Below are 26,075 nucleotides of genomic sequence, written 5' to 3'. Positions count from 1 at the left end.
CAGTGTTCTCATTCAGCTGTCCTTCAGCTAAGTTCAAGGAGGACTTCATTTATTAGTTCTGAATATAGAAAAATCCCATGATTTAGCCATACCTATTCTCCTCTTCCAACTATATCTTTGGGCATATTTCTGCAGCTTGAGCTTTAATAATCTTGTAACTTAGTGACTTAAGATATAGGATGCTGAAAAAATGAAGCCTCAGTAAGTAACAGTAAGGAACTGTATGATTTTACTAAGATTATTAATGTTACCTAACCAGAATAAGCAATAGCAATTAACACTGAATATTTAGCATTGAAGTTTTTTATGGTAGGATGGACTACTGCAAGTACTACTGCAAGACTCAAGATCCATCATGGAGTTGATATGCTGGAATTTTTTAATATCCCCGATCAAACAGGTACAATATTCTGTTTTCAGTAGAAACAAAATGGTAACAGAAAATTCGGTTGATGTATGACTTCCAATTTGTCCATTGCATTCACAATTTCTGACATAGTGGGAATCAGATTTTACTGGTTACGGTTGCATAACAGCCCTTTCCCCCACCTTGTGCCATCACCTCCAAAGGAAGTGAAGCACTTCAGCAAGTCAGATAGCCTCTCCAAAACCAGCAGTGTTAAAGAGAAGGGATGAAACCCCCCCCCCTAAAACAGAACAACAATGGAGAAGTTTATACTTCTGTGCTGCAGTTCTTCAGTCTGTTACATCTGCGGCTGTGCTTTGTAGAAAAGGGACAGCCCTACATTTCTCTCAGCTTGCAATTGCATGCTGCCATTGCCATTTTTAAGACAGCACAACTATTTCTGTGGCTCCCTGGTGAACCAGGAACTATTTTACCCAAGAGTAGACCTGACCAGATAAAGATGCCAACTGGATGAATTCTCCGAGCTTTTGATGCCAACATAGATTTGAATCAAACTGATAAAATTATGATAAAAGACTTATTTCTAATACAGTGCAGAAAATAGACACTAAAGCCCCATAATATTACATCAACTATCTTTTAATGAATACTGAAGGAAAAAATTCCATTTATGAAAGCTCCATATCTCATAAGTAAATCCTTTATACTTACAACTGAATTGTAAGCAAACCCTAGCTTTACCTGTCATTTATAAATTACATACCTCCTCCTTCCCCTTTTTAATTTAGCAACGCTTTGTGCAACTGACTTCCCAGGGAAAGATTAATAATGAGCACATATAGCGTATATGAACATTCTTTTACCTTAATTTTCAACATAAACTATTATGAGAGAAGATATATTTACCTTCTGAAAAAGGACCCACCAGATCTTTCCAACAGGAAAGACATGAGATGAGGGAAAACACCAAAACAAATAAGAATACCACTCTGTATCTTACAATATATATTCAAGTGGCATGCAGTCATCTTTCAGTGATTAAGACTTTTCACTAACAACTTAACACTATGTTATTTAAGAATCCACTTCACTCTAATGATAACTTGCGTCTGTAAAGGTAGATGACACCATATCTGGAGTCCAAGTAACCAAGTTTATATGATTTTACTAACAGAAATAGGAACTAGGAGACCTTCTTTGTTTATAAAGCCATAGTAAGTTACATTGACTGTAATACTATATTGATTAAAGCTCATCTTTTCACAAACATAAGCAAGGAGAGAATTAAGAATGTCAATCATTGGCAGAACAACACCCAACACTTGCAAAATCTCTTCAGCTATCTGGAAAATAAACTTCCTTCACAGCCAGGTTTGCATAGGATACTTTTGGATAAACATATATTGAGTCAGAGGGCCGCTCATCATTGTCTTATGTTGTGTGAATGTTTCTGAAAACTTTTATTAGGTGTAAGATTAGCTTTAATTTGGTCTACATATATTTTTTTTTTCTATGACACAAAACCAGAAGACTACAACTCCCAGGACATCTGGTAGAATGAGTTTGCAAGCTTAGTTTCAAAGAAAATGAACTTTCCTTGCCAATATTCTTCACACTATTCTGTCAAAAAGAGCATTCTCTGGAGAAATAACAGTTGAGAGGAATTCCACAAATTTTTAATTATACGCTGCATGTCACTTCAGCCCACAAATAACTGAAAGTTTAGAGAAATATATTTAAGTGGTATTACAGAGTAGGATGACTAGGAACTGTCACATGCTTTCTCGTCACATGCTTGCATTTTTCCCACTGGGCCTCTGACAATGGCGCTTGAATAGAGGAATGCACAGTCTAGCCTTTCTTTCAGAAAAGGTGAGGAATACCTTCTGCATTGCTTGAATAGTACTGCCATCTTAGAATTCCTTTTTATGTAGGGAAACATGACTGAACAACCAGGCGTTTATCCACCTCTTCCAGTTTTCTTCTTATTGGAAAATTTGCTTTTCCTCATGCAAAAGCTCTTTTGAAATAAATACTCTAATGTCTTCAATCCAACAGTAAGCGTCCTCTCCTTCCTACTTTCCCTAAATTTCCTAAGTATTAATTATTTCATATTACTTAATTTTGTGTCTACATATTTTTACTTCTTGGTCAAATTTAAACAGTAGCACTTTCTGAAAAGCTCATGTTCAACTCTACATAGTCCACACTTGTACTCATGCTCTGACTGGGCTGTTTCTTGAATAAAGGAACAAGAACTTTGTATAACTAAAAAAAACCATAAAAATTTGCATTTAGCAATTGTTCATTTAGCAAATTCAGCACTCTATTTAAAAAGAAAATTGGAGCATGAGCTTTACACAGAAACACTAGCTTATTAAATTGTTTAGTAGTTTCTGAAGCCAGTGGCAAAATATTTAGCAAACCGAATACGAAATTACAATTATTTTTTAAATTAAAATATTCATAAGCCATATTTAAATTACCTCATTATTTAAAGTGTATTATTCCATCCTTTTTTGTGAAACATTTACCACAATGTGTGCTTTTGTACAACTCTGCCACCAGAATCATCTCAAGGCAAGCAGAGCACATGAATCTTTTTTAAATACAAAATTGGCTACTTGATGCATACTCAAAATTAACAGAGCATAGAATACACGTTTAAGTCAAAAAAATATAAGAACTTGCATGCAAATACTCATAAATTGAATTGGATTGGATCTCCTAAATAACAGGGTACATACAGCATATAATGCTATTCTACAATAAGCCATAAAAACCATGTATTAAAACTATAAAAATATATTAAATTGTGCATATAATACCACAGTATCAACCTTATCCCTATCATATTTAAGACAGAAGACAACTTACGGGTATGATTCTGAAAGCTGCTGAGCTATTTTATAAGCTGTGGGGTCCCTGTCTAGTGCATATATTGTAATGTCGCTGGCTTTCTCTAGAAGAGCTGTAGTATGACCTCCGGCTCCAAACGTCATATCAAGGAAACGCTGTTGAGTGAAAAAGACAATACCTTTACTTTAGAACAGTGATAAACCAATTGTTGATTTAAAGCTTCCTTTGCTAATGTCTCTCATATGCTGGAGGAAAACATACCATTCAATATAGTCACAATGCCTTTTTGGAAATATTTTCATATTTTGTGCAGAGTTGCAATCATGTCAGCATAATCTTTTCAGGGGTTGTGATCTCCCCCCAGCAATCCTTCCAGAATAAAAGAACAATCATTTGGTACAACCAACTGCAGCTTCATACTCTTCCCATTTCTTTACATTCTGAGTTTAGAGAATAGCCACTTGTTTGACTGCTTTGTTTGGACTTGCTCAATTTGATGGATACAATGACATATAGGACATGGGACTATAGGAAGTAATCAGCACCATCTGCTTTGTAAGAATGTGTCTAAAAGGCAGGCTGATGTATGGTATATCAATTTAAAAAATGACACTATCATAGTTTTATACCACAGATCAAAGTATGATGGCAGCACAGGCACATATATATCCTGGCTGGGACTAACCTAACTAGCACTGAAAATGTGCACAGTACCACTGATTTTGAGTTCACTGTGCAAGGACAAAGCTATCTATTTAGGTTACTAAGATACACTGAAGCCCAATTATCTTGTATCTTCTCTACCATCATTACATGTGTTAATTAGATGCACAATAACATAGGAATACCCACCTTAACAGCAATCCCACGTCAATTGCTGATGTGACATACTCTATGGGCTTGAGTTACCCCTCTTGATAAACAATATATATTTCCTCGCTTCTGAGGAACACTTACTGCCCATGAACATATACCATGTCTGGTTTTTTGGATACACAAACTAAGACTGGAAGATTTTTAGTAATACCAGGCAGAGACAGCCATCCTTCTCCAGTCTTCGGGACTAAAACTGACTACACATTCAAGGAACTTTGAATGCACTCCAACTAAAACATACATAGGTACAGATTCCGCACAAGTTGAGTAAAACTGGCCATTGAAATACCTATAAGCAGGTCTCAGAACTCGAAGTACCTGAAAATATTTTGAAATTTCACATTCCTACCATCAAAAATGTCACAAAAAAAACCAAAAAAGGGGTTCTATCTCATATCTGAGAATGGTGATGAGGTCATCAAATTTCACACAAAGAAAAGATGACTTCAAAAGGCTAGTTAACTCCCAGCCACATCACAGAGGAGAACACCTGGAGCAAATGGTTTGCCTGCAAAGAAGGGAGACTGAGCAACTGGGGTGCAGCAGATCCCAACAGGAGAAAGGAAGGCAGCGGCAGAAGGGCAGCTGAGATAAGACTCTGGAAAGGTGAACACTGCTCTCCTGACAGCTCTGCAGTTTCTGTAGGCTCATTCTAGAGAGGTTTCTGTAGTCAGAGTCCATTTGACCAACAGGCTGACCAAGACGCTTTGCTCCGGAGACTTTCCTAAGAAACAATGACTTGGGACGCAGTCAGCCACCTTGAACCATACAAAAGTTCTTAAAAATAAACCAAAAATTAATACTAGCAGTGCAAAGGAGAGAAGCAGCGAAAGGATAAGGATCATCGTAACAGGACGTAGTGACAACCTCTCAACCTTGTGACAGCATCTAAAAGCTTTAGTTCAGAACTCACGCAAGCATTCACTGTGGAATAAACGCATGCTCACCAAATTATATTGCCCTTTCTAAAAGAACCAACACAAACCAACCAAACCTTTAAGCAACAGCAGACAACTGTAACATGATCATTGGGAGCACTACATAAAAGAGGATAAAGCTCTGATTCAAGCGTAAGTGACTGCAGGACTGAATACGCTGCTGGATAAAATATTGCACCACCAGCATTAATGGAATAGGCTAAAGCATTTCTGGAATCCTAGCAAACCTAATTAAGGCTACATTAAGTACATTTTGGCATAACTTTTTAAGGTAAATAAAGACCTGCCATGGAAAATCTTTGAAAGCCACAGATACATATGCCTAAACTAGCAAGCAGGAACTCATACAGATACCTCATAATCTATCTGTTCCACTCAAAAGCGACACTGTGCATCTAGAACCTAAAAAACATAATTATCACCTTAAGTTATCAAATAAAATAATTTTATTAACAGAACCATTTTGGAGCATTGATTAGATTTGAAATTAATCACTATACCACACTGCTTCATATGCTTTTTATATAGTCCATTCATCTTTCATGCCTGAAATTCAAGAAAGATGCTTCATTTTTTCTTCCTCTTTCTCTCTCGCCTAGTAGTTTTTAATCAAATAAAATTAAATGACACTTTATCCTCCTGGTCCTATAAATACCGGAAAAGATTATTACATGAATTCCTCCTGCAGTGACTCACCGTTCCATTGTTAAGTTATGATAGCCCCATCAGAGCTCCCCTCGGGAATTTTATAATCAGTTTGTGACTGTACGTTTTAAGAACCATTTGGCTCTTTCATGACATACAGATAGTAACAACAAAAAAAACTTTATAGCCTTCATTTTACAACTAGCTTTAAGGTAGTTATAGAGATACAAAGAGTTCAACTTCCTCATTTTTGTACACGAGACTTTTCACTGACAAGCTATCTCCTAATAAATACCTTTTAAGCACTTCATTTTACTATGACTGAAGTAATCTGTAATTCCTCTTACGATTATGTTCCACTTCTAATAAAGTTTACCCCACAATACCCGATAGCCTTTGCAATTATTTTTCCTTTACTATGTAACAAAATGAGATTGAAGAACTTAGGCAAAACTGACACTCCGACCTGACATACATAAATTGAAACTACATGAGACTTATTTTAAAAATCTGTAAAATACAAGTTTTCTCACTAGTTTCAGTAGTTTCTTGTCTCTGCTTGCTTTCTCTGTTAAAGGCGAGAACTTTGCGTGTTCTTAATTTGATCTTTTAGATATAGGACTTCATTGTCCACTGCTAACCTTAATTCTTTCAAGCACTTCATGGCAATCAGCTGATCTCTCGCATGATGTTTTTTTTCTCTCTCTTGCAGCCCTGACATAGTCTCAAAGAAGACTTTGACAAATTGTACAAAATATCCAAGACATACTGAGATGGAATATAGTACATGGAGTACTATGCCAAACAGTTTTCTATCCTGGGTATCAGCACTTCATGAGCAGTCTCTCTTTTCCATCGTTGACCATATGACAGACTTCCTCTGTTTACCTTTTGATCTAGACAACCTGGGTCTCACTTGTTCACACTTACATTATACCAAAAGATCCTTATTATGCTATGATTAACTAGTACACATAAGGCATTCTCCATAGCTCTTTCCAACAGATAACATGAATTTCTTCTAAAAACGGAGAACGTGTTATTCCCCTCAACAACTCCTTGCACGGCGTAATTATTTTTTCTTCAACCCCCAGCCCTGTTTATCCACTTTTTTCTATTAAAAAAAGTCTATATTGCTAATGACCAACCTCTCTGCCTTCAGCAAGTGTTATCACCTGAACCATCTTGACCCCAAATTCACTGACAAAAATAAATAAATAAATAATCAATCTCAAATCAACCTTGCTGGAAAAATGCAGTTCCTTCCTCCAGCCCTCTGTTTCACGCTTCCTCCAAAGACTTAACACGCACTCACAGGAGGGACAGCCATACAATTATTCCCCTCTGATGCTCCTGTATCATATTGTTGGCATTTTTCCCTTCTTGTCTAAAGAAATTTTTCTTTAAGTGGCAGTCATTCAAGTATAGCAGGATAATGTACTGAGCGGAACGTTTTGCAGTACCCTTCAGAGTACATTTGTTGGAGTATCCTCCTCACAAATTAAATGCTCATAAGACCCATTAAACACAGCATGAGCGAAACACTTAGAAGGTAATGAAGACAGCTATCATGTCAGTCAAACAGAATGGTAGGCCAGTCATAGAAAGACAAACTGATACTACATATATTACAATGCATGACCTTTATACAAGGTAGAAACAACTCAACTTCGCCATTTGCAATGTATGTAACAAAAATGGGTCAGATGTAGTTTTAAGAGGAAAATGTTACTCACTAGTAAGCCAAAAGGGAAAAGAATCCTACTTAATCAGTCACTTCTTTTAGCTATTAGGAAGGACATACTTCCTGATGTGCAAAAAAAAGCAAGCCAAAAGTAGCGCTGTTTTCACAATACAAAACAATGTGAAAGCAAAGTTTAAAATATGAGAAGAAAAACTAACTTGGAAAACTACACACTTCAACAGTACTGTATCGATGTTATATATTAATATATTATTTTAACAGTGATACATGCCTGACGGATGACTTTCCATCCAAAACTGGGCTTCACAAATGATAAACTAGAATCACAGAACTTTCCCGTGGGAGGTAGAGAAAGGAAGTATATCCACAATACATGCTGCCACAGCTGAGAAAACACCCCCAGTTGCAACAGTCCCTCACCCTCCATGTCCCATCTTCCAGAAGAAAAATCAGGAGTTAGAAAGAATAACAATTACAAAACTTGTATCATTTCAGTGCTTGCATAAGATATTTGTTTTGAAAGTAAATGGCACTCCTTCCGCTTTTTACAGGCTTGAAACAAGAAATACCAGAATACTGATTTAATTGAAAGAAACTTTGCAAAGAAAAAGGAAAGAACAACTATCCAGCATCCAAACTATGCTGCCTAACGTTTCAGCTTATTAGAAGAAAATGCCTCGTATCTACTGCTTGAAAAAAGAAAAATAAAATGGAGAAAAAGACTCTTTCATGCAATTGAGACATCAAATGTCAAAATAAGAATAATTTTTCTTGACATATCATTATACTGGATATTCTAACAAAAATAAGTTCTACGATACCAAAGCCACTACCCACTAGTGTATTCCAAGCCAATGATGATTAGGTCACAGCACTTCTCTTTGCTTTCACTGATCTCTCTTAGTGGGATGACAAGCTAACATTTGTCACAATAATACAGTTACCATATTTGAAAGGAGTTCTGATGTTTTCTTGCAAATGCAAAGAAGGTCAAACTACTAGTATGCTTGTATTTTGAACTGAGATGTTTGTTAAGGCTAACAATAAATATTTATTACTACATTGCCAGGCACTGTTGTAGGTATCCAAGTACTTATTTTATTTGTATCTATTCCATTGCTTTGTGGAAAAAAAATCCCAGGAACAGAAAAGTAATATCATAAACAAAATAATGAACACATTGCAAGATGTTTTTTGCTTCTTCATTCTCCTGGCGCTTCTATGATGAGTCATGTTCTCTAAACTTGTCTGAATTTCCTTGTTATTCACAACAGAAATTGTTCATTGTCACAACACAAGTTGTTTTCCACTCTGCTTTATTTTTCAAATATCAACTCTAAGTGCATTAAAGTATAAATATATCCGACCTCTTGTTCAAACATCTTGAATTTGCCACAGCTTACCATTTTAATACACTGAACTATTTCATATACACGGAAGGAGAATAACAAACTGAGTTGAAGTAGGGAGCAATGACAAGGAATTCTATGGGAATCTTTTTCTAGCAGTGATTTTTTTTTTTTTTCCAAGGAATAGTTGATCTGCTGTATGCTTTTATTACCACATTTTTCAAAACTAATCACTGCAAAGGTATGAATTAATACAGACCTTTTAAAAATAATTACTGGAGTCAATGCTTCTTGAATAAAGCACATAGAGTATTGTTTGGGCACATTTTTTAGGGTCCGCAGTGGGAAAAGGCAGAGTCTCTTCTCAGTTCCTTAGTCTTTTCCTTCCCTTCTGCAAAGCTCAAAAGCACCAGCTCAAAATTGAAAATTAATGCTCAGTGCTGGCCTTTGTTACCACCAACCTCACTGCACCTATGCAATAAACACAGAAAATTAATCAGAAGTACAAATCTAAAAAGTGATGCTAAAAGGAAGGAAAAATATACCTGAACTTCAATGTATTTCCTTCCAAACTTCTAAAAGTAGGGATTCTGCTAAACACAACACAAAACAGAACTTACTCATACTACAGAAGAGGACGGTGATCCACCAAAGAGACCTCAAATCCTATTCCAGCCAACAGGCTGGACTGAGAATGCCCAAGATCCTAAACGGGTTTCTGTTAGGAGATAGGGGCAAACATTGCTTTAAGGTGGCAACCTTCCCAAAACCACAGCTCACTCTACATGCACCATCTACACAGAATTGTAACAAACATTAAGATTAGTATGCATGGAGAATGAATGGGAACCTCTGGGTGACAATGTATCAGTTCTGACCCCCCCACACTATCAATAGGAATACAGCTAGTGCATGCATAAATACACATACATACACAAATTTCTAATACAGAAAGAACTACCACTTGAAAAAAATTAAGTGTTTAGTGAAACAACTTAAATTTATGAATCTTAGAACTGTTCCGATTTGGAGTCTCCTTCCCAGACAGTAGTGGTAATTAAGGAGAAGAAATAAATATGGCTTATCCTATTCCAACTCATTTTACGAACTTCAATTACAACCAATTACAACTTCAGTGTATGAGCAAGTATTTTTCATGCCAAAACACACCTGGTCAATACGACAGAAAACAGGAGAAAAGGCTCTGTTGCTTTGAAATCCGTAATACTTACCATAATTAAGTTACAAACATTTCATTCAAGCCTTTTTAACAACTATTCTGACATTCTTTGGGATACAGTAAAAAAAGCATCAGTGCTTGGATACTGTTGAGATTTTCCTTCAATTCCACTTCCTTCTTACTTCACCAAAATGCTTTACAATATGAGACTACCATGCAACTCAAACCCAGGAATTTATGAGCATATTAAAGTGCCTTAAAATTAAAATAATTGTCCAAACGGATCAAGAAACAAAAATGTCTTCAGAAAATAAAAATAAAATCTATCCTACTGGAAATAAACTTCCCATGTTGCAACATGCAGCAATATACTACATGATAATTTCAGGAAAAGAAAAACATTATGACTTTTTAATGTACAGGAGAGCCATCTATGAAGTTCAGAGGGCCTTTAGAGATTACCTTTCACATTGGTACATGCATACCAATGAACATTAAAAAATGCTGTTCAGTAATTTTGTATAATACTTATTAATGATAAAAGTAGCTAAGTGAATAAAGAATAATTATACTAATCCATTTTGTCCAAATTAATTTACAATCACATCCAAAAACTGAAGTTAAAACTTTTGTTTCACAAACATTAAACTGTGTACATATGTGCATTCTATGCTGTACAATGAAAATTAATTCAGGTAGCAGAAGCTGGACAACCATGTACCATGGAGCTCTAAAAGTTAGCTTGCCCCAATACCTTAACATGGGAAGAAGTTCATTCCATATAAATCAGTTAAGCTTTTTCTGGGACGAATGTGATTTAAAGTATTCCCATGCTACCAAAACCGTTACAGATTGTGATTTTTAATCAACAGAAAAAATAATTATTCTGAGATGACATTATGCTCTAATTCAGATGTTTTCATAAGAAACTGAATGAATGGGAAAAAACTTGTTTGCAGCAAAGTATTTTAGAAGAAAGCAAAAAAGTGTTGGGGTTTTTTTCCATGCCAGTATCTGATCCAAACCTCATTCACTGCTGAAATTCTTCACCAACAGAAGGACGTAAACAGTACATTTCTCCTACCCTCTTTCTCCATGTCACCTCCTAAACATGCACAGCTCAAGCCTACTAGCAAGATTTCCACAAACTGTTGATTTTGAATCAAATTATGGCAGTACAGATTATCCCATACAGCTCTCAAAAGACAATAATGTTAAAAGTATTGTTTTGATACACTGAATACAGTGATTGAAAAGGCAAGCTAACCATATTTTTGTAATGTTTTTGCATTACAGAAAAAAAAAAAGATTCTCCTAAACACCTACCACACATTCAACATTCACCCTTCTTACAGCACTTGCCTTTAATCCACTAGATACCTTTTGTAAATATTTATTATGTTAAAGCAGACAATCATCATGTCAGCTTCTTTCCCACTTGGACTCAAAGAAATTTTAAGATTAGTTTTTGCAAAGTACAGAGAAACTTCTAACATGAGCCTCAAAGATGTTACTTGAGGTACACAGAAAATCTTTGTTCTGCAGCTCACAGCGTTTGAAGCCACATGTCAACATCTGTTGGAGTAATTTTGACAGATCATGTTTATGACCAAATATAACAGAAAAGAAAAATGAAATTTAGGACTGTCTTTTGTTAACACACATTCTGAACACAGTCCAGAAAATTATAATAACCAGCAGGATGCTAAACATTAATTTTGTAATAATTTAGAAGGCACTATTAAGGTATAACTTTGTCAGAGACAAAAAGGAAACAATTTCAAATCTCTTTACATAGAGTTTATTTCAGATATTATTTTGCATTTTAAGTTATTCTTACAACAATTTTGGAACAAATTATGATGGACATTGCGTGCAGCAAATAAAAGAATATAGTTCAAAAGGAACTTTGAACTATTTCCCTCAGGTCACTGTGAACATATTTATGCAAGAACAAAAATGAAAAGCGTTTCTTTAAAAACTTATTTAAATTAACATCTACAAACAAAAACCCCAAACCTATTAATTGCAGTGCCATTGCAAAGTCACACACGGGTAAAGTCACTTACACCAGCTCAGTTACACAGAACAATCCAAAATGTCGGTGTTGACTTTGGAACATCTTATTATGGTAACAAACAATCTATTTAAAAGAGACTAATGGAAGTAGGATCACTTTTCGTCTGAAAGACATATGGAGTCTTTTTCCTGTCAACTGAAGTTCATGGCTGGACTCAATTTACAACTCCGATCGGACTAACATGCTTAAAAACCTCCAGTGTGTAGAAATCTCGCAAATGTTCTCCTATCATTAGATAGTGATTACATAACTTTGTAAGATTATAAATTATAATTATTGATAACAGTCCTTCTGCTAATTGTACCATCATATGAAAATAACTTAAGGTAAATATATGCTCAATTTGGTTTTGAGCATACCACAGTAATAAATAAATAAAGAAAGAAAAACACCAAAAACCCCAACCAAACCAAAACCCATGGCATTCTCCAGAAGAAAAAAAAAAAAACAAACCTCTAAATAGTTTTGTCTTGGTAGTATTATTTCACATAATATTCCCTACTGATAAAGTAATAGATATTTCAAAGAAAGTTACAAGTTTTCAAATATATTATTCTTCTATAAGAGGAAGTCAAAAGGCAGTGATCTGAGAACAATCTCCCATTTGTTTTTAACATTATTCATGGAGTAAGTTTATTAACATTTTTTCCAATAACCAACTCAGCAAGTTCTCTCCTTCTGAGCTACTCCTTAATCTCATTCTTTGTAACTCTTATCTGAACATATTAAAAATATGTTTCTGAAACTCACCATCCAAAGGTGAAAGTTTTAATTATATATGCAGACACCCAAAGCAACACGGCATTTGTGATCTCTTAGAAAAGGTTAGCCCCCAAACATAATGAAGCACTCTGTTTTCTACAAAGTACATAACAGAAGTTCCATTTCTTAAGAAAGGTTTAAGAAAAACAAAACAAAAACCCACCCAACCATAATATTCCATATACTCCCTCCCCAGACAAATCCACACCACTACAGTGTTGGATAAAACTGCAAATACATGATGCACATTTAAACACTCTGAACAATGTTACCATGTAACTGAAGTCTTTGTCATAGTATGCGTTCAGAAAAGACCATGATTTTTGTCTTACCACCTTGGTCCTTTCATTTTTCATTTCCAATTATTTCAATTGTGCAAAATTGTAGTCCTTTGGGCTGTTTTTATTTTTTAACACAAACTCGCTCTCCATGGAATTAGGCAGAAGGAAACCAGTATGATTAACAGAATTCTGTTCCTTAGGATACTGAAACTCAGCTGACTTTAAAATGAAACATATCACATACTCTATAGCTATTTCTCTCCACTTTTTTTAAAAATAAAAGTGTTTGGAAAGCAAAATCAGGCTATTCATATTTCTTACTCACAGCCTTATTACACAACACTGTCCTCCAGCTCTGCTGTTATCTGTTTTGTCTCAAACACAGCAGTGCTTAAGAACTGTGGGCTTGGGGCATGTTCAGCAAAACATGACATATTACCAGCTTTCCTTTTGGTATTAGTGAACCTAGGCTACTTTACTTTAGCTCCAGGACGAGTAATCTCTTTGAAAAGGTCACGCCTGCTGACTCTTTGCTTCCTGCTCAGGATACGAACAGTTCAGTACAAGGCTGGTACGGGATGCAGTGCACAGAGTTGCCAAAGAGAGCCTGTAATTTAGATGCTTTTCTATTTGCAGATGGTCGGGTTGATGAGTAGAATAGATCATTAGAAGCAGAGTTTGAGCAACGGTGCAAAAGATTTATACCCTTGTCATGCCAGCTCATGTTAACCTATCGAGTAGCATTTGCTTCCCTAACACAGACATGTGAAACGCGATGCTGATAATGCCTCCTTCAGATACTGCAAGAAGGTAGACTAAATGTTATAAGAAGGTACGTTCTGCTTAGAAGCACAGACCACTGCAGAGGACCTGCTGTTGAGGGACTGTCTCTAGCGACAAAATATTGTGCTGTAGACTAGCATACCCTAAGATCCAAATGAATTCTGGTATCTTCAGACCTTGGTTGATGCCCACTATCTTGCACTGGATGCTAATTATGTCTGCTAATATTGTGACTTATTAAAAGATTTGGCATACCATGATATTATGCTATTTTTGCATATGTCATTTTTATGATGAACCAGATCTCGCTCCAGTCATTTGAAGATTTACTAGTATACAAACAAATCACAGAAACGGATATCCAAATAGAAAGCGAAGTTAAAATATCACCAGAAATCACGTTCCGGGATTAGACCATCAGCCTTGTTTACAATGTTTTTTAGAAAAAGGTGCAACTGTGCTGGCTCAAATTCCCACTTTATATCACAGCAATATTTGCAGTATGGCAACAACAGTATTAGTAAAGTTTATCCTTACAAATCATGAATGCAGTTATTGCTAAACAGTGGTAAGCTTTTGTATACCTAACTCTTATGACTGACAACCTACAGCCAATAAAAATATTTTCTGCAGATCACTTGGTCCCAACATATTTCAGCATCCTTTCTAAAATTTTTACATTACTTTAAGCAGAAATAATCTCTGCCTGAAGAGTGAAAAGGTCAACTGTTAAGTGGCAAGGGAAGAAGAGACACTGCTACTGAGAATGCAGGTTACATTAGTCATCTTTCCATGAAATTAATACAATATTTTTGGACCATGACAGAATTTAATCATGTATTTATGAAATACTACAAAATATTCTCAAATAATTGATAAAATTTTTAATTTTACATTTAAAAAAATCTCAAAGTTATTTACAATGACAGATTTTTTTTTAAAATACCTCTGTAATTTTATAGTATGTCTTACAGCAATTGTTTACCATACTGTCAACAATCCCTACGGAGTTACTTATAAAGCGAGTGATTGTCTTAGTGTACCTAAACATAGCCACTCTAAAACAAGCAACAAACACATAGTACATTTTTCAGTAATTAGAAATGCAGTGCTACTAAACTTCATAGAGCAGAGAAGATTTAATGACCTCCAATACACCGTAACTGGAGATGCTCATATTCTCATCTAGTATGCAGGTACAATACACTAATACATAATTAAAGAACAGGCAGTTACTGATTTATATTTATGTGAGATCAGCTTTACAAAAAGGAACATACTTCAGACTCAGGGCAATTAAAACCAGATTAATTTCCTACCACAAATATGAGTTCAAACTCCTAGTGAGAACACTATGACTTATCATTTACTTTAATACTCTTCATTACATTAATACAGCAATCAAAACATAATACAGACCCTGAGAAAAATCCTGTCATTCACCACTTGCAAAAATAATGAGCATTAAAACCTTATAGAACTATACAGTTTTCATATAATTGACTGATTACAGAAGGCACCTGCTCTGCCCTTCAGAGCATATAATTGAACACCAGGAATTTCCAATCTCTTGTGAAAACTCTGCAGCTGGTTCGATAGTAGTATACAAAGCCTTAAACAGCAACATGTAATTATAGTAATAAAACATGTTTAAAGTGTCTGCAGTGTTGACATAAGTCACTGAAAAAGAACACATATCCACAATCTGTAGTCTGAACAAGTGTCCCTTTACTTCCTTTTTAAGGCAAAAACCATCTTCAACTGTATTACTTGCGTATTTTAATATAGCATGCAGTGCTGGAAATCACAGAATACAATGGCATGACTAAGTTAAGCAAATTTGGTGGGGGAGCATGTTATTTTTAAAAAAAGGCATTCAGCTGTTAATTACAAAAAGAATAAACAAGTGCATAAGAACATAGCAAACTATATTTTTCATTGAAGTTGTTAAACTAATTGCTTGCATTTCAACTTGACAGTACAGATACTATCATAAGCCAAAAACTGGAAAGAGGCAGCATACCAAACTCCTCACTTTCTGACAGCACTCTTTGTTTATGAAGTAAGTACTACCTGTGGCAGCATGTTACAAAATTAGGAGCTGATTTGGCTCACCTCTGTTACTTCTTCTTGGCTGAAACAAGAAGCATAGAGCAACTACCTCTAACTTAATCACACAGATTAGATAAATACAGTAGTTGAATCAACCAGTTCTAACACACCATTAGTTTAAAACACAAAACACAGGAGCAATGCTACTTAACATGCTACTGTCCATGTACAAAACGTTTAAAAATCCCTACAAATATACAGGAAATACGACAGCTTTTATCACGAGAAGAAAGTGTAAATACAGAAAACTTTCTTGCTCTCCTTTGTCTACGATTTATTGCCTGCAAACAAGTTGTTTTACTCAGTTTTGCTATAACGATGCTTGTATGTCATGATTACTTATTACAGGGCAAAGGAATTACCCTTAGCAAAACTCATTTGCTTTATGAACTGTACACATACATGGTGGTGTAGGCCCCGCCGGGCCACACTGCAATGTCAGGACGAGCCAACACTGTGTTCTTGCACAGGGAGTCGGGACAGCCCGGTACTTTCTTATCCTGGCTATGGTACAGTGAGTCAGGACAGAATTATGGCCAGAATGGAATTACACTGACCAAAGTCAATCATCTCATGAACCGATAAACAGCAGTCCCAGGCAAGGCCTTCTGAGCTCTCCTGGACCACAGCGGGCTGCAAACAGCATCTCCCTCCAAGTGGGACACCTCTCGGAGCTCATGAACCCTCCAGTTTGCAAAAATCAGAGAACGGTTACCGAAAACTGACAACAGGACCTGGGCTGATACCCTTCACTCCTTGAGGCTCAACCCTTCACCCACTGAGAAATGCCAAGACATTTGACATAAATATTTCACTGAAATCGAGGGGAATTTTTAACAGGTATTCCTCTGTTTTTTTATATACATACATATATCTATCTATCTCTATAATGTCTGTGTGCATGTGAGTGTGAATTGACCTGGCTGTCTAGCAAGTATAGTATAAATATTGCCCTTTCGAATCTATAATGAAGCCACTGTTGCGATTGTAGTAAATTCTACTTAATCACTTTGTAAAATGTTAAATTAAATTAATCAAAGATTAAGTGCTGCTAAATTTTGTGATTAGCTTTAAACTGTGAATGAAGCTCAGACTGCTGATACACACATATAATCCCTTTAGACATAAACCATTGCCCAAGTCTGGGACTAGGAGTGGATCCAGCTGCACCTAATCTCTATCAGGAGTTTAGAAAGCAAGGAGGTCTTCTCTGTACCTCATGACTCAACAGGGAAAGTCTCCCTTACCCTTTGACATCTCTGATCTTTGTGCAAATCATAAAAGAAATCGATTCTAACTTGATCTTCCTGTGTATGTTTCTCCCTTATTCTTTTGCATTTTCAGTCTCTGTATACATCATTCTAGTTTGATTCTAACTTGACTTTCCTTTGTATGCTTCATCCATGTATTAAGTAACAGGGTGAACCTTGCCATCAAACTTCGTGAAGTTCCACTTTTATAAACTCCTGTTAAATCACTTTTGCTGATACCTTTGACGGTGACTGTTTAAGCAGTCCAAACCACTCATTCACGACAACACATACAATACAGTTCTTTTCAAATGAACTTCTTATCTAACTTAGGACAAGATCAAACAAATGAGGGTGACAGAGTAGTAAAGACCATACAGATAACAGTAACAATTCCATATAACAACACAGATTAGGAGTCATCTCCCCCAGAGAAAAGCAGTTAAACATATGTTTATCTCCAGACATAGTTTCATTTACCTCCAAAAGATTATTCATTGGTGTCATGGTTTAACCCCAACCAGCAATTAAGCCCCACACAGCTGCTCACTCACCTCCCTCACAGCGGGATGGGGCAGAGAATGGGAAGAGTAAAAGTGAGAAAACTCATGGGCTGAGATAAAGACAGTTTAAGAGGTAAAGCAAAAGCTACGCACGCAAGCAAAGCAAACCAAGGAATTCATTCACCGCTTCCCATGGGCAGGCCGGTGTTCAGCCATCTCCAGGACAGCAGGGCTCCATCACGCCTAACGGTGACTTGGGAAGACAAATGCCATCACTCCGAACGTCCCCCCTTTCCTTCCTTCTTCCTCCAGCTTTATATACTTATAGATTCATAAGGTTAAATAAATAAAATTGTCACAAAGTATATGTCACCCCTAAACCAGCTACAAATGTTCAGAGGGAATGGAAGGGTCAAATCCCTCTACTGCTTAGAGAAAACCACAGTAGTAGTCCCATTACTGTATTAGCCCCAATACAGCTAATGTATTATCAGAGAATATTTGTGTACATTTCACAAAAATCCACTTTAGCAACAATTACGCTTATTCCCTCTTTATAGCACATAGCAAGATGACACCACTCTGGAAAAGCCTAAATAAATACAAGGAGAGCATGCCAAAGGAAGGGACTCATTCATTCCTTAATAGAAAATGTCCTGCTTAGCCTCACTTATTTGTTCTTTACCCAGAAAAGCGCCAAGCTTGTGTACATTCCTGAGCTGAACACAACACCCTAGAAAGACGGAGACCGTTCCAACAGCATGGACCACACAGGTCAGGACAACGCAGGCAGGACAGGACAGAAGCAGAAACCTCTAGAAATCTTAACTGTTAAGTGAGAGAGGTTTTTCCGACAGCAATCCAACACACAGCTTCACATTCAGGCTGTGAATACAGGAACAACCAGTGAAGATTAACACCATTTACTGAAACAACCGGAAAATTTTCGTAACTGGTTTTCTCCATTGTATACCAACATGCCAATTTGTTTTACATGACACTTGCACCGATTCGCTCAGTGTGGTCTAATCCATGTCAGACATTCAACTGCTCAGACAGACTACAGAAGTAAAAATAATTTTTTATCTTACTGGTAGAATACATTTTTCTCCAATTGTTTAATGAAATCTTACATAATTCCTTATGCTACTAAACTTATTTTAAGCTCAGAGGGTTCTGCTCTTTTGAATATGTGCTATATTTAGCCACACACCATCCTCATCCAGGCTGACACAGCCAGTTACTCTGCCTATACAAACAAGATACAAATGAGAACACGTAAGAGATGTTTGCTGGCCAATCCGAATTGTCTTCCATTTTCTTCCAAAGAGTAGAATCATTCAAGAAGAGTAATATCTACTCTAAATACCATAGGTGTGTCATCACCCTAAAAAAATCACTATATGGGAGAGTTAAATACCTTAAGGCAAACCCTAGCCCCATGATTTCCTTTCTGTCCAAGCCTATGATAAATCATTCACCATCTTGTACACGTTATTCAGCAGCAAGTAATAAGATGATAACACACCAGAGTTACAGGGGAGGGCAACAGCACAACTTGGAATTACCAACATCTCAGAAATTGTACCCAAATTCAGACAAAAAATGGCAAAGTCAAGTACTATTGGTAAAAGGCAGGGGCAGGGATATCGCAAAAATCACATAAATGCAGTTGAACAAGTGGAAAGGCAAGTCAGAACTTTAATAAAGATGCATTAACTAAAAAACATCGAATTCCTGGTACCTCAGCTATGTGAGCTTTTCTAAAAAGCAACGCAAAAGACAGACGTGTTTGTCACTACAGCACACAGTCATGACTGTCAATTTATACATGAAACTTATTTTTCCTAAAAATAATGTATATGTCCACTTCTCCTAGCAGTATAATATTTTATACACTTTTTTTAGAGTAGTTCATTCAAGGAAGCTGGAAAATAATCCCATCCTGAAACACTGAGGAATGGTATGTCCACAAGAATCTGAAGTATACGCTTCATTGAGTCCATTTTGACAAACTCTTACATTTCTGAAACTTCAAGTGACCCCGTTAATCAGCATCTTCTGTTAGAAGTAAGCATTTGGCAAAAATGACTGTGCAAGATTTTAAAATTCCACTAAAAATAACCTACTTCAAAAAAAGAACATGTTTTTTCTATTCTCCAATCCCATTCTTCTTCCTAAAAAAATCTGAAGTATAAATTTAGCAACAGAAAACAGTTTGAAGTTTAATTTTAATATGAAGCTATGGATGTTTTCTCTAGAAAGCATTAAATAACATTTAGTGGCATAAAGACTGGAAGACCCATTTCCCGTTGTATGTAAATGATCCTCAGGTTTAAAACAAAATGAAATGGAGAATATCAGGTAAGAAAACTGGATCAAGTCTCACTATCATCATTCTTTACAGGACACAACATGAAAAGGAAGTAGCTTGTCAGTATCACACGTATGTCCACACTACAAACTATTACTGGTAAGAAGTCATGTCACACCACCAAAAAATCCATATCCTATGACCTCAAACTCTACAAATTACATTTTACAGCATCAGCGACCAGAAATTTTATTCTTAAGTACGTGCACAAAAGCAGCTCCATAAGAACAGAGAGAAGATTTCGACCTACTCTATCCAACAGATGCTGTACTTCTGCTAAAAAAGTAGCATGACACAACGCAGGATATGAAACTACAAAGATCCTCCAGAAAATTCCAAGCTATTTGATACAGCTTCTGTTGAAGAAACCAGGAAATATAACTAATTTTGAAATTTATGTAAGAACAAAGACTGCAAATGTCCGCACTACAGTAACACAGAAAATGTGCCCCGCTTTGATGAAGAGATAGCACTTAAGAATCACTGCAAATGTAAGTATCCTGTGCAGGACAGACCAGTAAAGTCCCTTAACTAACAGGTAAGCACAAGTATATTCTCCAAGTCTTCTGGTCAAGACATACAGGCATTTTATATTCTTTAAACCAAGGATATAAGTAGTCAAAAGGGACATCTCTAAACTTAATGTAAGCCTGTTGAACTCCTAAAATATCATTGCATACAGGATCCTTTCACAAAAAGGTTAACACACACAAAATCTCACATACCACACAACTGGTAATTACCACCAAAATAAAATATGAATAAAATTCAGATATTGAAAGCACTGAATGCAATGGGTATTTACACCAAAATTTGTCAACAGAGGAATGTGTTGAACGTCACTAATAAAATTAAGAAACAAAAGACAGCAAAAGACATTTACCAAGTAAATTTGTTTGAAAAGGAACATTATTTTTAGCCTGCCTGCTCTTTCAACATTAACATTTGCTCTAATTTAACCACAGCCACGAAACTCTACTAGGTTTCAGAGCTGAGAGTTAATGGTTGCTTCCAAAAGGAATCAAAAAGGTCAACACATTCCATGAATGCCACACAGGCCACCAGTATTACAAAAGAGTCATGGAGACTCTTAAACTTGCAAATAAAAACCCACTCCATTTTCATGTTCACTGATGTAAATAGAAAAATATGAGCCCATGACTGGAGGTGATCATTAATTTCCTACAACACACACAATCAGAATCCAGTCTGCATTAAAAAACAAGGGTTACATTCATCCCCAGCTGTTCCAATCAAAGTAGAGGAAAACTGATGAAAATGTATTTAGGAGGGAAGTCAATGTACAGATGTAATCTAACTTGTCAAATCAACTGAGTGCATTCATTGCTGTTATCTTTCACTCTACAACCCCCTTAATCAGGATATGAATGCATATGCAACCATCTCAAGAAGAAATAATTTCTGACGCGTGACAGGTACATACACATTCAGGGATGGCATGTTCTCACAAGTGTCTGCTGATAGGCATGACTGGCCATGATGTTCAAACCTCAGGTGCTTCACAGAACAGTAGTCATGCAGAATGCCTGACCAAAAAAATTGGCATTACCATAATTTATAATTATTTCCATCCTTTTACTCAAAACATATGTAATCAAAATTATCATATAAACATTTTTAAACTTAATTTGATGTGGTAAGTGGCAACTGTGAGCTCTATCTCCTAAAATAACAGTATGGATATACATTTCTTGTGATAAGAATCACTGTTTTACACAACTTTTAATACTTGCTTAAAGTAATTGCATGGTTGATTTTGATAACTCACCCCTTGTATTCCACTCTTTTGCTTTTAATATTTATATATTTTAATATACTATTCAAATAGAAAAATCCTAATGCAAGCAATCTGACTTGCTGAGCAAAAATAAAGACATTCCTAAACCACTTAGGAAAATTCTTCACGAAACCATAAAAAACACAGGGCTAAGAGTATGTTTCCAAGTGTACTTATTGGAGTGTTTGTTAAATTATTTTAACTATTATAGCCTCTGAAATCGTTCTAAAATTGGTACCTTGTTTCATGCCTCAGCAGGTGGTAAAATTTATCTTCTGGATTTTCCAAATGCCAGCTCCATCAGGTTCTGAGCACTTCCTCTCATTACCCACTCAGAGCCAGGTCAACAAGACAGCATTTTTGCATAACATTTGCTGAAATGAAGTCTTAATTCTCTAACTATTCTCTAACTATTCTGGCATCACTTGTCCAAGGAAGAGCCACTAATACTTCACAAAGGAATCACATCACACAACTTTATCACTGAAGATAGTACTACTGCTGTTACTGTACAAACCAGAATATGAGTTCCCAAATTACTGAGTTTAAAATCCAAGCTACAAGTCTCCACCACATAAATTTTTTCCTAAATCTTCTGCATAGAGCAAGAAAAGTTTAGCTGAAATGGAAGATTTCTATCTGATTTTACTCTATCTAAAAAGTGGATACCTCCAAGTACAGGTTTATTCTCCTCAATGACTGTAAGGCAGGTGGAAACTTTGCTTTAAGTCTTTACTACTTCTTTCAAATTGAAAAAGATGCTTTGAAATATGCTGCATTTTTCTCTTAAAAGAATTAAATTTACTGCTAGTTTCTAGGATATTTTTTTGATGATCATATTCAAAATATCTAAGCATCTTCACAAACAGAAGAAATAAAAACACCTACATGAAAAAGTTACGACCACAAACCTATTTAAAAATGTAGGGTTTTAAATCACACTATATGCAAAACCAAATGAATAAATACTGTGATGGAGAATAACACTACACTTGGGGAAACAGGAAGAATTTGTAGAAGAGGAGAGGAACTAGATAAAAATCAAGACAACAAAGGAAAAATGCATGAAGGAGGAAACCCTATAGAAAGGAAGAAGGCTAAGAATGAACTCCATCAGTAAACCTTCCATTCCCATGAGAAAGTTAATGTGACAGAAATCTACAATCCAGAAAAACAAGAAAATCACATTCAAAGAACAAATTTCAGAGCTAACTGAATGATTGTTTTAGGAGAGAACAGAACACCTTCCATCACTGCTGTTCGATATGAAATTGGGCTTCGATGAGGACAAGATAGGAAATGTGGAAAAGGAGTCCCTTAGGACTCTCTCTGGTCCAATACAACATCTGAAGGCTCCAGCAATTTTCTGTGGAGGACTATTAACATTGGTTTTATACAGCTGTAGCAGATGGCATGATTCACTTCTCTCAAAATACAAGAGCTCAGGGAACCTGATGGTATTATCAGGCACCAAGTTAGAACAAATTAAAAAAAAAGTGCCTTTCATGCAAATATTAAAACTATGGATATCATGTTGCAGGGAGAGGGCTAATATTTAACACTTTTTTTTTTAGAGAGATCAATCAAACTTGAAAAAAAGACTATGCCAGTGATATTGCACAAATATAACGCTCAACTTTTTTTTTTCCTTCCCCTCCTCACAGATGTCCTTAAACTACTGTCGAAGCATTAAAGGTAATACAAGGTAGAAAAATAATCATTCTCTACGTCCCCCTGCTGTTAGGCTTCCATTAGCACCTGCTGTTGGGCACTGCCAGAGACTGGACACCTGGTCAGGTATACTTCTGTGGTGAACCACTACTATATTACTGATGGTCTTGTGATTTCACAAGATCTTTAGATCTGAAGAGCTTGAGAGAGGGAAAACTGTTCAAGAGAAAAAGAATATGTAATCAAAATACCTTCTACCTCCTTAAGTCTCTAGAAAGACATTTCTTTACCATCCCAGCTTCAGTATTTATCACATATGGAAGTAGCATAGAAAATTTCTGAAAGCTCAAAACTTTGTCTCAAAGGTTTTAAAAACAAGTAACTCAGTTGCAAAGATAGCCACCATCCATTCAAGTTTTCACTCCTCAGTTCTCAGCTGGAGTAAGCAGGAGTCCCACACAAAGCCAGCAAGGTTTTATTTAATAATGCAAATGATAAAAAACCAAACCAAAACAAACAAACCAACCTTGCTTTTCTCTCAAGACCCTGAAGTTGTTTTTCCCTTAATGAAAGACAGACAGATTCAAGACGTCCTGCTTCCCCCCACCCCCAATATAGCTCTTTGCCTCCTCAAGCTGTATCATGGAAATAAACACACACACACAAAGGAACTGAAGAACAGGAGGGAAAAAGGCTCCAATGATACTGGAAACCACTGCCATCATCTGGGGATGATGGGCAGGCACTGGGACAAAGGAAAGCCATTCATTGTTATAAAACAGGGTACAACACAAGATGAACATCAGAAACAAAAACTAGCAAAATTGAAAATGTAATCTACAAGTCAACAAAAAAAATAATTTTTAAGAAATTTTGCATAATGCTTACAAAAGTTTAGGAAAAGTGAAAAATATTCATCAGTGCTAACAGGACAGTTCTTAATGAAGACAACTTTTAAAAAAATCCTCAAAAGACTCTAAACATCTGTAAATCCACAGGCATGGTAATGAGCACAATTACCAAATATGTGACCTAACGGGGGAAAAAAAAAAAAAAATTCAGAGTACTATAAAAATCATAAAGAGGATAGTAAAAGATAATGGCAATGGCAGGTCTATTCCACAGAAGCAAGATCTTAAAACACACAAATTTTAACAGCAAAGAACAATTAATGTAAGTTGCTAAAAACAAAATACTTCAGTGGGATGTCAATCAGTAACACAGAGCTGACAACTGTGCTTTAATTAAATTTGAGACTGTTACCAATTAGTTAGTCTAGAGCACTACAGGCTTCATGCTGCCTATGACTCAGTGCACTGACTCATCCAGTAAAACTTTTCTTGCTGAAGAACTATCCAGGCACCCGCAAGGAAGCAAGATCAAAAGGAAAGTAGCTTCACTGACCTTCTTCGCAAAAGTCGTTTTAAAATTAGATGACCAAAAGTATATGCTGACACAACTGCCCAAATAGGTTTATGAAGGAGAGAATTTCAGGAGCATTGTTTTAACTCCATTTCAGATAAGCATCTCAGAAAAAAAAAAAAAATCAAAATACAAGTAATGTTTTGTACAGTTTGAAGCTGAAGCAGCAGATTTTAAATCTTTTTTATAAGCTGCTCAAGTATATTATTTATTAATAATAAAATATCTATCATTTTTCATTGAAAGATCCTGTTTTCTGCCGCTTAAAGTCCTGACTGATTTTAACAATTGGAGGCTGAAATTTTTCTATGTCAGAAGTAAGGTCTTCAGCTGATGGGGGGATACGGGAATGTGACAAAAAGTCTTCAGCCATTCCCTGTTCAGAGAAAAAAACATTTGCTTAGATTTTAAAATTAGAACAATTCTACCATTGCACTAAGCAATAATGGCATTTTCAAGTTCCAAAATAAAAATAACAGAAGGACAATCCTGCATGAAAGACTCTTCTATTGATATTCTCAAGGACCTCCGAAAACTTGCTAGATTTAAAAGCAAGACTTCTTTCCCAGTTGTTCTTTTGTGAATGCTCAGGCTATGATACCTAAGCTGCCAAGCACAGGATCTCAGAAAAGGAAAACTGTCTCTCTTGCTCTTTCAGATTCTGCTCTGATAGTTCCGATACAGAAGGAGCAAAGAGTGGATGAGAAGTGTCCAGACCCAAGACAGGCAGCCTGTTGAGAAGCCCTACAGTTCAAACTGTTGCAAACATCTTATTGTTCCTCAAAACAACCAGCTGCTCATATCATCTTCAGCTCTAGCTGCACACTGGCCCTGTAGTCACAGGTTGGATCAGCTTGTTTATTCGCCTGAAAACCAAGTGCAAGTAAATTGATAGTTTTGGTGTGAGCTCATTCCATGGCTGCACAATCAGCGGAGCAAGAGAGGAAGCAAGAATGTAAATCCAGATAGCAGCACATGCAATGCAGCTTGAGATCTGTTAAGCCATATGATAAGCAGGACCAGACAAACTTGAAAAAGAACTTAAGAGTTGTATTTTAGGCCTGGAGCAAAGGGTGGAACAGGTAAAGCTCCCGAGGGTTAAAACAAGCATGAATGTTAG

The 26,075-nt window shown here is 36.2% G+C and overlaps 1 protein-coding gene across 1 annotated transcript in view; it reads right to left on the bottom strand.

The window, feature by feature from the left end:
* METTL15 (methyltransferase like 15) overlaps window positions 1-26,075 on the bottom strand; it is a 92,273-nt gene that overhangs the window by 52,742 nt on the left and 13,456 nt on the right. The window contains exon 2 of the mRNA XM_010563724.1: window positions 3,245-3,381. Within this exon, the coding sequence (XP_010562026.1) occupies window positions 3,245-3,381 (137 nt within the window). The remainder of the gene's footprint in view (window positions 1-3,244; window positions 3,382-26,075) is intronic.

Source organism: Haliaeetus leucocephalus, unplaced genomic scaffold (assembly GCF_000737465.1).
Source record: "Haliaeetus leucocephalus isolate CR32 unplaced genomic scaffold, Haliaeetus_leucocephalus-4.0 Scaffold173, whole genome shotgun sequence".
NCBI classification, from domain to species: domain Eukaryota; kingdom Metazoa; phylum Chordata; class Aves; order Accipitriformes; family Accipitridae; genus Haliaeetus; species Haliaeetus leucocephalus.
Note: the sequence above shows the minus strand (reverse complement) of the source record. Positions and strands in the feature narration are given on the sequence as shown.